The 17,423-nt window shown below is 33.9% G+C and overlaps 1 protein-coding gene across 2 annotated transcripts in view; it reads right to left on the bottom strand.

Moving 5' to 3' along the window:
- sbm (L-type amino acid transporter sobremesa) overlaps positions 1-17,423 on the bottom strand; it is a 212,956-nt gene that overhangs the window by 12,315 nt on the left and 183,218 nt on the right. For both annotated transcript variants that reach the window (XM_072524115.1, XM_072524114.1), the window contains exons 6-8: positions 7,682-7,826; positions 4,617-4,762; positions 3,136-3,314 (exon numbers count right to left, since the gene is read on the bottom strand). In XM_072524115.1, coding sequence (XP_072380216.1) covers positions 3,136-3,314; positions 4,617-4,762; positions 7,682-7,826 — 470 coding nt within the window. The remainder of the gene's footprint in view (positions 1-3,135; positions 3,315-4,616; positions 4,763-7,681; positions 7,827-17,423) is intronic.

The raw sequence follows: 17,423 nt of genomic DNA, 5'->3' as shown, positions 1-17,423 counted from the left end.
TCGAAGTATTTTCATCTCTGTTGTTTCTAGTAGTTGTCTCGTTTTAGATGTGTCAGATCTTGTCTGCGCCGTGTGTTAATATAGGTCTAAATGCTGCTTTATAAATTCTTGTTTTTGTGTCTTGTCTTAGGTGTTTGCTCTTCCAGATTTTGTCATTAACAGATCCCGCCGCTTTATTTGCTTTTAAGCTTTGTTGTCGTACTTCTTCGTAACTAGTTATATCTATTCCCAGATATCTAAACCTTGCTTCCTGCTTTATTATTTTTCCATCAATTACTACCAAAAATTAAATGTTATATCTATCTATAGCCCCAAGGACTGCAAACCTAGGGGGAAACGAACAATTGCAAACCATCCTGGATGAAATACCTCATGAAGAACTCTTCATTTTTATGGGTGACTTAAATACACGAATCGGAAATGAAATAGTTCCAGGAGTAAAACAAAGATTGATTGAAAACCATATCAACGCAAATGGAGAACTCATGGGTAATCTCTGTACTTTTAACAAACTGAGAATCAATAATACATTTTTCGACCATACTACTACTGCAAAGCTGCAGTATAAAATACATTTGAAAACTCTAGGGGGCACAAATCTACGATTGATTTTATAGTCACTAATAGAAAAATCCACCCAAAGTAGATTCTAGATATCCGAACTTTAAACTTAGCAGACGCGGGAGTGAACACAAACTAGTACTAGCAAAAATAAGACTGAAAATAACACCACAACATTTTCTACAGGAAATCACCGAGGAAAAATTCAATGTAGAATCACTGTGGAACGACTCTACAAGAGAAATGTACCAAAGGAGGCTAGCACAGAAGTTACGGCTGAAACAAATAGACGACACCAAAAATATAAACGCGAGCTGGGAGAAATTTGAAAACAACATTGAACAAACAGCAATAGAATCTCTAGGAAAACGCCAAGTCATACTTAACGAAAAAAACAACAACAATGGTTCAGAAAAGAAATAAAAGAGAAATGTAAAGAGAAACAAGAGGCCTACACGAAGTACAAAATATCAAATACTCCAAAATCCCGAGACATCTATAGAAGAATACGAAATAAACCAAAGCAGTTGGTAAGAAGAACAAAAAATGAACACTGGGAACACTTTACAAAAAGGACGAAAAGCGGTTTCTACGGTACACAAAATTAAATATGGAGATTCATAAGAAACCAACGGAAAGTATGGCAGAATTGAAGGAATACAATAGCATACCAGCAAACGAGTGGGAAAGATATCTGACGGAACTGTTTAAAGGAAAGGAAAATAATAATCAACACAATAACGTACCTGAATTAAGACATAAAATAGACATCAGTTTTCAGGAAGTAGAGATAGCCATTAATTTACTCAAAAATAGAAAGTGACCAGGACCAGACGAAATAACCAACGACCTTCTAAAACACGAAGGGGAAAGTATAACCCTAAAGATGACAAAACTTATACAAAAACTATGGATGGAAAAGTAGACTTTGAGGATGTTGCTTGGTGGAAATTCGATGCTTTGTATCTTTTTCTGGAAACTCTTCCAACTGCTGTTTGTTTTTCCTACACTTTGTTTGCTCGAAGAACCAATGTTTATTTTGATTGCCCTTTATTCGTTCTCTTCATTTGACCAGCTGTAATATATTTTAACGCCCTAACGCCCTTGTGGTTTTACTTTTATTAAAAGATTACGGAGAAGCTAACAGGCAATTGCAAATATCCATAGACCAGATTCACACCTGGACCAAAAGATGGTGTATAAAGTTCAACGAAAGTTAAATCGGTCCATGTAAAATTTACTAATAAAAAATCACAACACATCCACACAAAAATAAGTAATATTCAGATTCTATTTGACAATAAAGCAATGTATCTAGGATGGATGCTCGACGCTATCCTTCACTGGAAAGCTCACATAAAAAAGAAACCTAATGAGCTTGGTACAAAATGCAAAAAGATATTTAAGATGCTAGAAACAACTTCAAATTGTCTACAAAAAACAAACTGCTCCTCTAGCAAAAGATATTGAAACCCTTCTGGATGCTTGGTAATCAGATTTAAGGCTGTGCCAGTAAAAGTAACATTGAAGTTATTTGACGATTCCAGAACAAAGTATTACGAATCATTACCGATGTACCTTAGTGCTGTCGTAAGAAATACTAGCGGACCAACTCGACATCGAGTTTTTTAAATGAAATTTTTATTTTGCGAGAAAAATTAAGAGATCAATACAAACAATATAAGCAAGAATATACATAACATTCATATTGATTTGACTAATAAAAATGAAACCGGAAGTCGACCTCAAAACCGGAATGCAATTTTTAGTTCATCAAATGTCGACATGGATATCATTTAGCAGTTAATTTTGCATGCTGATCACGAATCCGGTGTCAGATTTGCTCTATCTTGACGTTTTATGCGCGTTTCGGGTCACTTCCGGTGTCGGATAGCAACCGGAAGTACATATTTAGATTCGTCTCGACGAGACCTTTCGATCCATATATACATTGTGGGGTCTAAAACTTAAAGTAAATTTTAACTTCCGGTCATCTCAAAACCGGAAGTGAATTTTTGTACCAAAACTATATCTTGACAGTCTCATACGTAATACTAATAATATTCCGAAAAAATATTTTAATTATCTAATATGGTTTTTGAGTAAAGTGGTGGATAAGAAAAGGGCTTAGCGTTTTAGTATATTTATAAGATTCAGAGCCATAAATGTAAAAACTGTTGAAAGGATCAAATCCAAATTTGCCACTAGTCGTGAAGAACAGTTGATACATAATAGCAGCCTCGAGATTATGCAGCTCCTTGGTAAGAATATTCAAGTGGACCAACCCTTTTAAATTAGTTCAGGAACTGTGAAACTTAAAAGCAGAATATTGCGTGATTTTTGTGTAACACGTTATCAGTAGAGTTAATCGACATTAGACTTTAAGTGACACTATGGCGATCTTAATTTTTAAAAATTTTGCATAGGTTAGGAAAAAATGCTTATTGATCTTTTTATCAAGTTTATCAACAGTCTAGATTATTTTTAACATTAAAAAATAAAAGAAATAGTAACTGATACCATTATTCACTCGTTTTCACATATAAGATAATATTATTACTCTTAAGAACTTACATGAAATATTAATCCAGGCGATGGCGTGTACCTTCTGATGTGCACGTATGACAAAATGTCCAGCAAGTGCCCCTCTCGGCTGGCGGCGAAACAAAGCCGGCCTGCAGCGAATAAAGTTCCGTTAGCCGAGCCAAAAGTCGACACTGTTACTGACAGAGGCATCAACCATGCCATGATACCTATAGAAAACAAGGATCCATTAAATAACATATTTATTTGGAAGAACCCTTTCGGGCTACATCACAGAACGTTTTCGGAATAATAAGTCCATCATTAGTGCTGTTATTAAGTATACATGTGTAAAGCAACTAAATATGCGGGTAATATCTCTTTAAATATTGTCGAATTAGTTTTTACATTTACAAATTACATTTTTACTGTTAATATTTTATAGAATGTTACAAATTTCACGTTATGGCAACGTAAGACACCCAAACTTTAGTTGCTGGCTCTGAGACATAGTCTCGACAAGAGTCTTTAGGTAGCACTACCTCTGGAGTTTCAGGTCATGAGACTTAGTCTCTATAAGGGTCTTTAGGTAGCAACTACCTTATCAATTATAAGTTGACAATGGTCGCTTCATTGTTCTTCTCATTCGGTCACAGAAAACTAATACACAGTCAATTATACAAGCGAGGGATAAAGCAATAACTAATGAGTTAACTAAGCTACAAATATTAAATTCGATTGTGATTGGCTATCGTGTACAGAATTGGGTACTAGCTTTTAGGTCACTAATACGGGTTGTCTCCTTCGAAGCTCTAATATATATTATGCCCTACTGCTGTCTGGCTTGAAGGACCAATGTTCCTAACTTATAAGAAAAATATTGAAAAAAATAAAAAGAAGATTCTCAAGTAATTCTTGGCACATAAAAGAAAGGCAAAAAAGCGTTTTGATTTTACGAAAGAAATATGTCTCTATTTATTAGAAAATATAGAAATATTTCCTAAATAGGTTTCCTATGTGCCAAAAAAATCAAAGTGTCGGTTAGATTTCATGGATGCACCACGATGACAAAATAGATGAAAAGATCTGCAACAAGGGTAGATATTTGATCAAAAAAATTACGTAAGAGAACTCGACTGCTGCAAAATATATCGGAAGAGTTTCTGATTCAATCTAATGTGTCTGGATCATTCCGTGGGAGATGTAGAAAGTACCTATGACATAAGGACACTAAACAAACTGTTAAATGTAATGCATGTAATAGCTTTATTTGCAAAGCTAATATAAATAAGATTTTATGCTAGTATATGGGAAATGAGGCAATACTCACAATCTTAAGTAGTTTTTTTTAATGATGATAAATTTTGGGCAAAATTTTGAGCCACAGACTGTAATGGCAGCGACTGAATTTTGTCGTTATTGCATTTAAATACGATGGGTCTTATTATATACAAGCGACTAATAATGTAAAATTTTGTAAAGCCATTAGTTAAGGGTTAACTACAAATAAAATCTGTATATTTACTACATACCTAGTACACGGTTGCCAAATGTAACCGCGACAGCCTCACTGGTCATCATCTCCATGGGTGACATCACTGTTAGGTAAGAAATGTTTATTAGGGCGTAGCAGATGGTCACCAATGGAATGCCAATCATTATACTACGAGGCAGGTTCCTAGAAAGAAGAAAATATTTGGAGGAAATTAAAAAAAAAAGTAGTTTTTAGGACGTACCGAAATCGTAAAATTTTCACATTAATTCAGTTGCATCACAAGAAGATGATAAAGGTAAATGATTAGTAACCTTATTAATACTATCTCCTTTCTTTTTTATTTGTGCAATAGAAAATAGTACGAAAAGAAAGAAAATAGATCCAAATTGTCTATTCGCCTCATGCATAAACAATATTTACTAAACTTAAAAACTTATTGTAAATAAGCTTAGACATTTAATCCATAATTTTCGTGATGATCATCTAGTCAAAGTAAAATTACAGTTTTATCAAAACAAGAAGAAGACTACGGGAATACAGTCTACAGTCTACAAGATTACAGTCTCCAAGAATCTAGAGAAAAAGAAGACAAAGAACTATAAGAAAGCAAATATTTTTCTTCTTTTTGAAAGCTGTCTGTAATAAAATAGTCATTCATTGTACAACTTCCATTTATTCATAATACCCATTCCAGAAACATGGAACTCTGTACTAGCTTTTACATGTCTAGAGGATGAGTACAATATATTTTTGGAATCACTACTGTTCGAAAAGTGTATGCCGCCTGTTTCAGGTTTTATGCCACAAAGTTTGCTTTTTGTGAGGTTGAGTAAGGATGTTTTCATAAAACATCCTTATTATTATCCAGTAAGGAAGCCTGTTTTAATTCTGACGTGATATCTGTTTGTTTTTCTCGCTACTTAAACTTTATTAGCACGTATTCGTCTAATACATATTCTGCCATGTGCTTGGACTAGTATCATTTCCTAGTTGAGAGATATATTTGTTCAGATTTAGACTCTTGTTCCATCGTAGATAGTCCTTTTTGTGATTCCTAATACCAGCTCTGGATCGAGTATTTTGTAACTGATCATCTTTTAACCTGTTAATCAATTCTTCTGTTGCTGTGTAATCTTTGATGGCCTTTCACTCATACCAGTATAACATTATTATTATCCACCAGTTTATCAAGTTCTTCACGGCATTCTTACACCAGCCTACAGACGACCTTAGCTCCTGAGGACCAACACAGCTACTTGAATCTCTGTGTAATATTGATCCGCTTAAGTTTAAAAGTCCCCATAGTAAGTTCCCATACCCAATGCAATCTTTTATAAAACTGACTGGAATATAGAGGTATATTCAACCTGGATTATATGTTCTCTCTTCTGCCTCATTCTTATCGTGAGAAAATGTCCATCTAAAAATGTACTTTGAGCCTATTTTTGGTACCAAAATATATATCCCACCTCTTACCTACCTTCTAAATATGTATAGAAAAGGAGGTCTGCTAGGACCTCCATAGCTGCTACATAGAGGCCCTATCAGAGCCTCAGAACTGATGTACCCCTCAAAGCCCCTGTAAATAAAACAACTCCAAGGCCCCAGCTCTCTCGTGGGCCAATGTCCATCTGCAAATTTAGGTTGGGCCTATATATAAACATCTGTTAGATATCGAACGATCAATATATTCTAAACAAATTGAAAAAGTTCAATGCCTAAAGTTTTTGGGTTTGTATGTTGATGAATGTCTCAATTGGAAAAGGCAATGTGATGATATTATTTTCAAAACAAACTCAGCATGCTACCTACTTCGAAACCTCAAAGATATACTAAGTGAAAAACAGCTAATTATGCTGTATTATGCTTAGGTGGAGTCTCGTTTGCTGTATGGCATAGTATTTTGGGGTACATCTTGTAAATTCAGTGAAGTCTTTCTATTTCAAAAGAGAATAGTCCGTTGTATTGCTGGTATTTCTCGAATAACTAGCTGTAAGAGTTATTTTACTAGATATAAACTTTTTACTGTGCCGTCTAAATAATAAGTCAAAGAATATATAATAAGTTACCCTAGCCAATAAAAAAATGTAAGAATATGAAAATATTTAAATTAACTTTAAAAGATTTTTTATTGCAGAATACGTTTTGTTCTGTTGATGAATATTTTAGTAGTTGACATTATTTTAAGTATATACTAGTAATTTTACATTTTCTATTTGTGTTTGTCTTGTAATGTTAGGTTTAACGTAATTTTAGATTTACATTTATAATATTTACTAATTTTGTTTTCTAAACTGTGACTGATCCTATACAAATTGTATTTGTCAAAAAGGAAATAAAGTATTATTATTATTATTATTATTATTTGGTACCAAAATATAGGCCCTCTCAGCTCTCACCTACCCCTTCCAAAGAAGGGCAGAGAATCCTGGGAGCCACTGTGGAGAAAACATATGCGAAATGCGAGGATATTGCTACAAGTGCTACTAGCATAGACATGGCTATAAACCAAGCATTAGGGCAATTATCTCTCTGTTGTCGTTTTCCCATTACTGAGGATCGTGATTTCTTCCAATATTCCTAACAATTTTTCTTCATTGGTCTCTATCTTCAGCTGCTCTAAGAGCTTCGCAAAATAAGCTTCCAGCTGAATTCTTAATTTGGTCTCCTATTTGATATTCCTGTAACATGTCAGTCAGTTGAATAGTATGGAATCCGTCAACCATTTTTTGTCTTAGCTTTATTTATTTTCAGACCAACTTTATTGCTTTCGTACCCAACTCTTCGCAGGAGATTCAACATTTCTTGCTCATTTGCTGCTATAAGTGTAGTGTCATCAGCAAATCTTAAATTGGAGATTTTCCTACCAGCCACTATTGCTCCACCGGCCCATGTTCACCATAAATGTTGAATAAGTCACGTGACAACACTCATCCTTGTCTAACACCTCTCTCGGTCTTGAATTGGTTACGGGGTCACTATCTACTTGATCCAAAGAAAGAGCTTCTTCTAGGTTTTGTTGGAAGTCATGTTGGAAGATTAGGACAATTATGTATCATAACAATATTATAAATATAGAAGTTCTAAAGTATAAATATATACCTGGAGGGATTTTTTATTTCTTCTGTGACGTAATTGAGGTTGTTCCATCCGTCGTACGCCCATAGGCCTGTATAAAATGCTGTCGCTATATTTCCTATAGAATACTTCGTGTTTTTAAATGGCTCCATCAAATGCTGGGTATTGCCTGTAACAAAAATGATTTTTTTGACTTACTTGCTCATAGTTGGAATTAATTATTATAACGTTTTTACCTAAACAAAATATTTAGCGAATTGTGGGATATGTATAGAAACAGTATTTAAGAAGTACCATTTAATAGCAATAAACAACGACGTACGAATTTTGTAATAAACGACTAAAGGTACTGTAATAAAGTTGAGATTTTATTATAGAAATTTCTTTATTTTTTTTAAGGGCCTGCGTAGCGCAAGCGGTAGGATGCTTGCCTCGCACGCCGGTGGTCCGGAGTTCGAATCCTACCGTCAATCTGGTGAAATCCAGACGCTAAATCTAGTGTTGTGAAGTATTGGCATCTTCCTAGTTGGTCCAATAGTTCTGATATTTGTGGTAGAGGATAACGGTCTTGTACTGTGAGTTCGTTGAGTTTTCGATAATCAATAACAACTCGCCATTTTTGTTTTCCTGACGCATCTAATTTCTTCGGTACGGCCCAGACTGGACTCGACCAGGGCGAGACAATTTTCTGGATTATTCCTTCTTCTAACATTTTATTAATTTGCGTCTTTACCTCTTCCTTATGTATTTGAGGATATCTATAGGATTTAGTGAAGACAGGTTTAGCGTTGTTTGTTTCGATTTTGTGCTTGATTTCGTTTGTGAAGGTCAGTTTGTCGCCTTCGACATAAAATATATCTGCATATTCAGTACATATATCTAGAATTAGTTCTTGTTCTTCGCAATTTAGATGATCAATTCTTAGTTGTTCTTTAATTATTCGTGTTCTATCTACTACGGGTTCTTCAAAATCATTTCCGTTGTAGGATAGGATTGTCTCCGAATTTTTAAAAGGTTCGATTGAAATGTCTGAAAATTCGGATTTGGGTAAAACCAGGGGTAATAATAGGCGGGTGAAGCGTAGCACTGGCCATGTTACCTTCCTTGTATACCGTAGGCCCTAGATATAGCAGACTACCCTGCTATACTCCCAAAGCCGCGAAGCGGTATAAAACGGGAGACTATTATATAATATATATTTCTTTATTTTCCAAATCCTTAACCTAGAGAATTTTATCAAATTTATTAATTAAGTTGAACTTTCTGAATAGACCGTTGTTGGTCAATATACCAACACCCAGCATGTACTCATAAACAGATTTATCCGTCAGTCATCATCCCCTTTAATGAAACGTCTTCCCCCTGAATTTAAATCTTAACTGTTTTGTTGATTTTGTTGTTTTGCCGGTATTTTCATAAAATTAATGAGATACCCACCAACACAGCATCGATCCATCATCTCAAAGATTAATTTTAATGAAATTTTCTTCCGAAAGTATTAAATTTCATACTAAAACAGTTTTTAAGAAGCTTAGTTAAAAAGTCATTTTTAAAAGTTTCGGTTGTACATAATTTTGGGATTTAAGTGTTATTTGTAATTGAAACCAAACAGCAAGCACCAAGGTGGAAAAATATTTTGTTTACGAGAATAATAATAGGTAAATAACTAGGAATATTCACATTTAGGATTTAAGTTTTATATCATAAGTCGAAATACAGCGTAATAAGGCGGAAATGTATTATGTGGAAGCATGTGCAAGTTCTTTTCAATGTTAAAACAGATCCTAATCTGACGAAGTCTACTTTTATTCTGAATCGAATGTTAAGTGGATTATTCAAATCATCATATTGCTTATGCAGCAAATGCATGGCTTTAATAATCGTGACACTATATACATATATAAAAATATAAAGCAATATATAAGCATTAAATAATGTGTTAAATTATTTATACCGAAATACTGAATTGTTTAATATGTAACTCGACTTATGGGCCCAAAATACTACTACTCGGGAAATTACAGAGAAAAATTATTTCTTGCTTAAAAAGTTTCAGTAGTTGATTGATATTTCAATTACCAACGTCAGTACCCATTCTAAATATTAATGGAAAAGCATTTCTCAAAAAGCCCCCAATATAGAACCTCCACCTTCTAAAATCTTGTTCGCCCTTTAATCCTATTCTTGCATCTAAGTTCTGGTTTACCATTATGTTAACGTTCTGGGCTTTGTTATAAGGATTAATCTGGGAGTTCTTTTGTTGTGATAATGCGAGATGTGTTGCTGGTCCGTCTTCTGACTTTTATGAAATATATCGTGTCTTAACGCTGTAATATGCATTTGTTTTTTATTTTCTTCTTCAGATATTATTTTCACAGATGACGCTTTATATTCCCCTCAGGATCCTCTTCAGATACCATCTATACACAGGCCACTCAATATTTTTGTCTCACGATCATTCGTTTAAGATATATCATGTCTTATCTCTCTAATGTTATCTCTAAAATTAATAATGTTAATGACTAATACTCACCGTAAAGAAAGGGAAGCTTGAGTACTTCGGACATGTCATGAGGCATACTAAGTACCGGCTGCTACAGTTAATAGTCCAAGGAAGAATCGACAGTAGGAGGGGACCGGGAAGAAGACGACACTCATGGATGCATAACCTGCGACAATGGTTCGGACTAACATCGACCGAACTGTTCAGAGGTGCCGTAAACAAAGTCAAAATAGCCTTGTTAATACCCAACGTCCGAAACGGATAGGGCAAAGGAAGAAGAAGAATGACTAATATGACGTTAATATACTCATTGTCTAGAGTACGCCAATGTATTTAACAGAACATGTTTTTATACCTTCACTGGTTGTATAAAAGACCGAGCAGAAATCAATTAGGGGCATAGAAGAATGGAGTTTAAAATGGAAAATCGCTATAAACTCCGAAAAATCACAGGCTGTACTTTTCAAAAAGAGGCACCAACAACCAGAAGAACAGGTGACTGTGCAAGACAATCCCATCGAGTGGAAAAGCGAAGCAAAATACCTCGGAGTAATCATGGATAAAGGCTTAACGTTTAGTAAACAAGTAGACGCTACAATACAAAAATCCAACATGGCAAGAGCATCAATAAGAGGCCTAGCAGGAAGAAAAAGCAAACTCAGAATAAAAACCAAAATAAGATTAATAAATAGTATAACTATTCTTCCTATACTAACATATGCATCTTTCGCATGGGGACACATATGTAACACAACAAAAAAGAAAATACAAGCGGCACATAACAGCAGTCTAAGAGAAGCAGTCAACGTACCGAGATACGTTGCAGAAAGATTCTTCTTCAGAGAATTACAACAAATTAGAGTGCCTGATATAATGAAGGAAAAAGCAAGGACAAGGTTCGCGGAGATACAGAACCATTTTAGTCACATATTACGAGAGATCATGAGGTACGACGCTTTCCATAGATGGAAGCACAAGAGACTCAAACAACAAATAGTAGAATAAAACCAAACGTACTAGAGAGAAAATCAGTAATTACACCAGAAAGAAAACAAAACACCAGAGAGAAAACACTACAAAAAACAACAAAAACAACGCACCAAGAAGATAGTTCGTTATCGCAACGTACAGCGTGGACCCAGTTATTTTAAGTAGATAATTGTTATACTAATATGCACTAATTCTGATTTTATGTTTCAGGCATCCTACAAAAAAAAAATCCAAAAAACGCACAAAAAACGGCTTCGGCCACCAAAAAAATAAAAAAACTACTAACAAAAACCGGCGCAAGCCACAAAAAAATAATAAAAACCATTAAAAACCCGGGCACGTAGGGCCCATCCAATGAACACCAAGTCGCCGAACTGAGCCCAGCTCAGAGCGGAGACTTGATGCCCAAGTAAGCAATTTTAGTTCGCGAAAAAGCCACAGTAAGATAACAGTATTATAGCGACAATGCGCTGTCCTGAGTTTTTAATTCGGTTAGAAAACCATGTTGGAGTTCTATTGCCCAGGACTCCCACATGAATAGCATTTGGCTGATAGTTGTGCCCCTATCGCGGATCAGAATGCTATAGGGGGGAAAGGGATGGTCTGGAGCATTTTAGTGCGGTGGGGTGACTCCTGTTTTTACTCGAGTTAACACACCTCGCTCCAATGAATTGTTACACCCGAACGTAATTCTTAGGGGTGAACATTTCTCTCAGGCTGGGTTTAATTTAATTGCTTGCTTACTTGATTAGGGGTATTCTTGGTGTGTTAAATGAAGAATACCTACCTACCTACCAAAACAGGTGAGCTGAACGTCTTCTATTCTGTCGATTTGATGTGTTGAACGAAATCGATAGTTCTCTGTTCTACCTGGCGACTACATGCGTTGAATAGCCACCCAGTTTCTTCTGGTTTATTATTCACGGATCAAATATCATCACACTAACCTTCTAAGGTCTACGAAAGCCGAATATATACATGTAGAATTTATGCAAATTTAAAATAACGAAATAATTTTGTTTGTTTAGACCAAAATAAATGTCTTGACAAAAACGAATTCTATGTCCGACTATTATTTACTACCCGAAGTCCTCACACCATGATATATACTTGTCTGGATGAGAAAATAACTATCCTCAACAGTATGGTGTTACACTTGTCATACAAAAGAACATTAACAAGAAGAACACCCCTTAGGTACTCCGAAAGGGTAGCGTTACTACAACTTAATTAAAAAAACACTATACTCAATCTAATAAAAGTAGAATCATTGCACCCACAGCAGACATCAGAAGAGAATGAGGTAGAAGAATTTTATACAGGAATAATGGATATCACAAAAATCCTCAAGAACACCATTATACTGGGCAACATTAATGCAAAAATAAACAAAGAAAAAGTAGCTGATATCACTGGGGGATACGGACTAGATACACGTAGCGATAGGGGAGATCGCCTTATACAATTCTGCCAAAAAGAAGAACATGTGATATCAAAAACCCAGTTTAAAATACCTTCCAGGCGAATCTATACACGGAAACCACCACAAGACAATAATCAAACCATTGAAGGAATCAAATTAATTTTGCTTTGATTAATCACAGATTTAAATCAAGTCTACAGAGTGCATAAACCTACTTAGGCACGGGTAGAGGCAGATCACAATCCCTCAATAAATCTCAGACTAAAACTTAAAAACAAAACGACGAAGTAGCCCAAAAAACTGCGAGATCGAAATAATACAGAAAAATTAGCAACCAAACTTAATGAAGACCAGAAAAACATATTCGTAACAGGAGATGATGTCATAAAAAATACATGGCAAACCATAAAAATACTAGGTATATTTAGAGTACAAAGAGAAGAACTTAAGAATACAAAAAATAAGAATCAGAAAAATGGAGGACTGAAAATATTATGGAACTCATGGAAGAGGGAAGAAAACACAAAAATAATTCAAAATAATCATCTATATAAAGAATTCCAAAGAACCTTAAACTCTAAAATCAAAGAACCAAAAGAAAAGTGGAAAAATGAAAAGTGTAACTAAATAGAAAACCTAGACAATAAGCATGATACTTTTAATCTCTACAAAAAATTAAAAGAAACCTCCTACAATAACAAAAAATAAAATATACTCATTCTAGCTGACAACAAATGAAGAAAAATAATAAGAAGCGACAAATGCAAGTATGGGAGAAATTTATCGGAAAATCCTTCACGGATGACAGACCTTAACTGCAACAGATATCGACGTGGGAAATTTAGGACGTCTAATTCTAGATATAGAGATAAAACATGCGTGGTAAAACACATGTAATAAAACTAGTACATGATAACATAAAACTACTAACAAATCTCTTTAAAATCATCTATGAAAGTGGAGTAATATCAAAGGACTTTTACATCAATATTTAACAAATATTTAATTTGGATTGTGAATATTGTTTTTTTTTAAGTTAGGATTAATATTGGATATGAGCACGTGTGCTTGGTTGTGTAGTAATTTCCAGCCACTTTCAATCGGTCCAAATTTAACCAACGTAGCAAAAAATTATTACTAAATTTAGTAGACGGTTCAAACTGGGATCAGTGAACCCAATAACGCTCTGTTTTATATTATTTGTTCCAAATACTCCCGCAGAAATATTTCTTAGCCGGAAGTATCTATTGCCACTATTGACTTCCAAACAAGTCCAAAGAGGAACGATGAACTGGCTCAATTAACATGGAGATTATTCGGTGTTTGACCTTTGTAATTGCGGGGTATTTTTCCTTATCGATTTTGTGAAGATCGTAATTGTTTTAGGCACTGACGTGGAAAACGTTAATGTGTATTGATGGAAAATCTGTTCTACGCTATCTAATATACAAGACAAGAACAAATATCAAATACCAAATTAAAAGTAGAAATGATATACCCAAATTTTTTTTGAAATCAAAAATAAAAAAGATTTATAAGATAAAAGCACACAAAGTTGGCATTTAAAAGATTTGCCAGTATCCGATCGTATAAACTTCTCACCTGCAAGTTAGCATTTTCCAGTGTGGAAAAGATGAGGCATGTTCAAATTTTGTTTTTCTGAACTAAGAAATTTTTGTTTTATGGCAAGAAAATTGCATTTATGTTTCTATAGCTCTAGATCCACTCACCCTAAAGTAAAACATGGTACGTCATAAAATAATATAAAAATTCGGAGAGCACTGTTAGCTCCAAATTTTTTGAAAATATAAATAGAAAAGAAGAGTCAGCAGGTTATCTTAGAGGAGAGAAATTATTCGTCAGTGACTTCAGTTAAATCAATGAGTTTAACAATGGTAACAAAACTTTTTTAGGTTAAAAATTCATTGGTCTTGAACCATATTGAATGTAGCTATGAAATTTGTCAGTTCATGATTACCTTAAAATTCCTCTAATTCTTGCAATACGAGTTTTCCATTTGGTTTTGTTTTCTTTAATTGGTATCTAAATCGAAAACAATACAATATGATCTGCTTTATTCCTACTAAGCTTACAAACTTTCACAATCGTGACATTTCGTCTCAATATTCGCCAACATCTTTATATTTCTTCCTTCTATAAGAATTACTCAGTACTACTCACCATTACTAATTCAAAAAATTTCCACCATGATAGAAAACTACTACCAAACATTATATGAGTCAAAAGCAAAACCACCACCAGGTAAAGACCAAAAATACCGAAAAATAGTAAAAAATGTTGGATCTGAAGATATACCAGATAAAAGAGGACGAAATAAGAAACGCAATGAGCACTATGCGAAATAAAAAACTCCAGATGAAGACGGAATATTATTCTTTCTCTTCTTCTAATGCTGACTCCACTAATGGAGGTTGGTTATTCTGCGTATCTTAAAAGCGTTTGTGTGTTTAACACGGTCCAGTCGCGAATGTTTTTCAGCCAGGTTATTTGCAATCTTCCAGAACCCGTCTTTTCTTCGATTTTACCCGTTCATAATCAGCTGCAACAACTCGTATTTATCATTTCTAAGTTTGTGCCTTAGATATACTGTATTTCTCCTTTTAATGGCGGTCAAAAGTTCTTTGTGTCTTCCCATTCTGTGCAACATCATTTTGTTTGTAATATTATCGGTTCAAGGTATTTTCAAAATTCTCCTAAATAGTCACATCTCTAAAGCTTCCAGCTTTCTCATTCAGTCAACATTAACAGTCCAAACTTCGATAATGATGATCACTGACCACTACCATATAGTAACAATATTCGATTTCGATTTCCATAAACTTGATGACAAAATATATAAAACAACAGAAATTTAAAGAAGAATAAGCTATAAAATTGGGAAACAAGCTGTCACGATAATCCCTTAAAATTAGTATTAAAGGAAAATGGAAAAAACTAAAAAAAAAATGGTTTAATGTTGGCTCTTAATGCATATATAAGAAAAGAAATGAAGCGACAAATTTTTAGGAAATTCAATCAATGAAAACCAAAGAAATTTTTTTAAGTGTTAAGAATTTTTGCATAATAGGGATATTAAGAAGTTTTATCGATGAGCAACACGGCAGAATAAAGAAGGGAAATGGAGTACAACATTTTTCAAGAATGAGATATAATGAGAAAAAAAAATAATATTATAGGAGAGATATCAAAGATCTTACATAAATGGAAACAACAATTCGAATAAATACCAAGGAATGGTAATCAAGATACACAAAGAAACTATTGTTATCGGCCTATAACAAAACCAAGAGTATTACTTATTTGTTTATGTAAAATTCAAATTAGTAAATAGGTAAAAAGAAATAAAATAAGACTTACTCACTCAGCTCACAACTTTACATTTAAATATTTAATTACTATTTCAGTTTTCTATTTGCTTCAAAACTAGTTAACTTTAGTTACAATACAAAGTAATAGAAGAATAACTGTCACACTTTAACCTACAATATCTTGTCAAATTTACCTTTTAAAAATCTAGTAGACAACAAAAAAACTAGCTTTTTTACCAGTTCCTCTTCTAATAAGTGATGTAGTACCAATAAGTGCCCCCTCTTTAAATTTAATGTCTGTTTTGTCTTTTTGATTGTGTTCTGTTTGTCCCTTAGTGTCTTTGATTGTCCTTAATTGTTTTAATTTTAATATTTTTAATACCTTGGATGTTGGATTACCCAAAATCTAGATCCTTCCTTCGAAATTCGATGTAGAATTGAACAGGCAAGAAACTCATTTCAAAAATTCAAGCCTCTATTATCCAATAACTCATTAAATTTGGAAATCCGTGAAAAGTTTACAAGATGTTACGTGTGGTCTGTACTTTTGTATGGATGTGAAACTTGGACTTTAAACGCCGATATCATGAATAAAATCGAGGCGTTTGAGATGTGGTTGTATCGAAGGATACTAAAAATTCCATGGACTAGCAGAACCAGAAACGAAGAAGTTCTTCGAAGAATGGGACATCAACGAACTCTATTAAATATTATTAAGAGGGGTAAACTAGAATATCTTGGACATATAATCAGAGGACCAAGATATGAGTTCCTTCGGCTAATTCTCAACGGTAAAATCGAAGGAAAGAAATGGATAGGACGGAAGAAACTCTCTTGGTTGAGGAATTTGCGGCAGTGGACAGGTTTGACAGCGGACCAATTGCTACACGTAGCGCAAGACCGAGATCAGTATAAAAATATTATAAGCATGGTAGTCGCCGACGTTCCGTAGGGATATGGCACTCTAAGAAGATTTTTAATATATTTGACATCACAATTTTCTACCAAAACAGAAACCAAATTTAATTTATCAAAAATTTGATAATTACAAGTTAAAGCAATTGCACACCCACAAAATTATACATCTGACTTCATTCATTGTCATACAACTGTCCTTTTATAAAACAATTCAATAAATTAACACACATTTCTAAAATATATCTATAGAATATATTTCTATTATCTATTATTCTTCTATTCTTCTATCTATTTCTTATTATCTATAGAAAACAATTACATAATACCTACTTCCTATTTCATTTGTTGATATCTCTCCTCTCAAGAACTTCCCCTTAAATTTCAAAACAGTTAAAATAAAACCGATTATTACCCATCACCAGCAATCCAAGATAGTTTAACTATGTTTTTCGAATCATTAATTAATAATTCTTGTACAGGCATGTAAGTAGTATTTTGGTTATTTACTAATTTATTTTAACTCAATAGATTCTTATACCAATTTGTGGGTTTTTGCTTTGTCTGCTTCATCAATTTTTATTCATATTAATAATCACAGACATG

The sequence above is a fragment of the Diabrotica undecimpunctata genome, chromosome 2, assembly GCF_040954645.1.
Source record: "Diabrotica undecimpunctata isolate CICGRU chromosome 2, icDiaUnde3, whole genome shotgun sequence".
Classification (NCBI taxonomy): Eukaryota; Metazoa; Arthropoda; class Insecta; order Coleoptera; family Chrysomelidae; genus Diabrotica; species Diabrotica undecimpunctata.
Note: the sequence above shows the minus strand (reverse complement) of the source record. Positions and strands in the feature narration are given on the sequence as shown.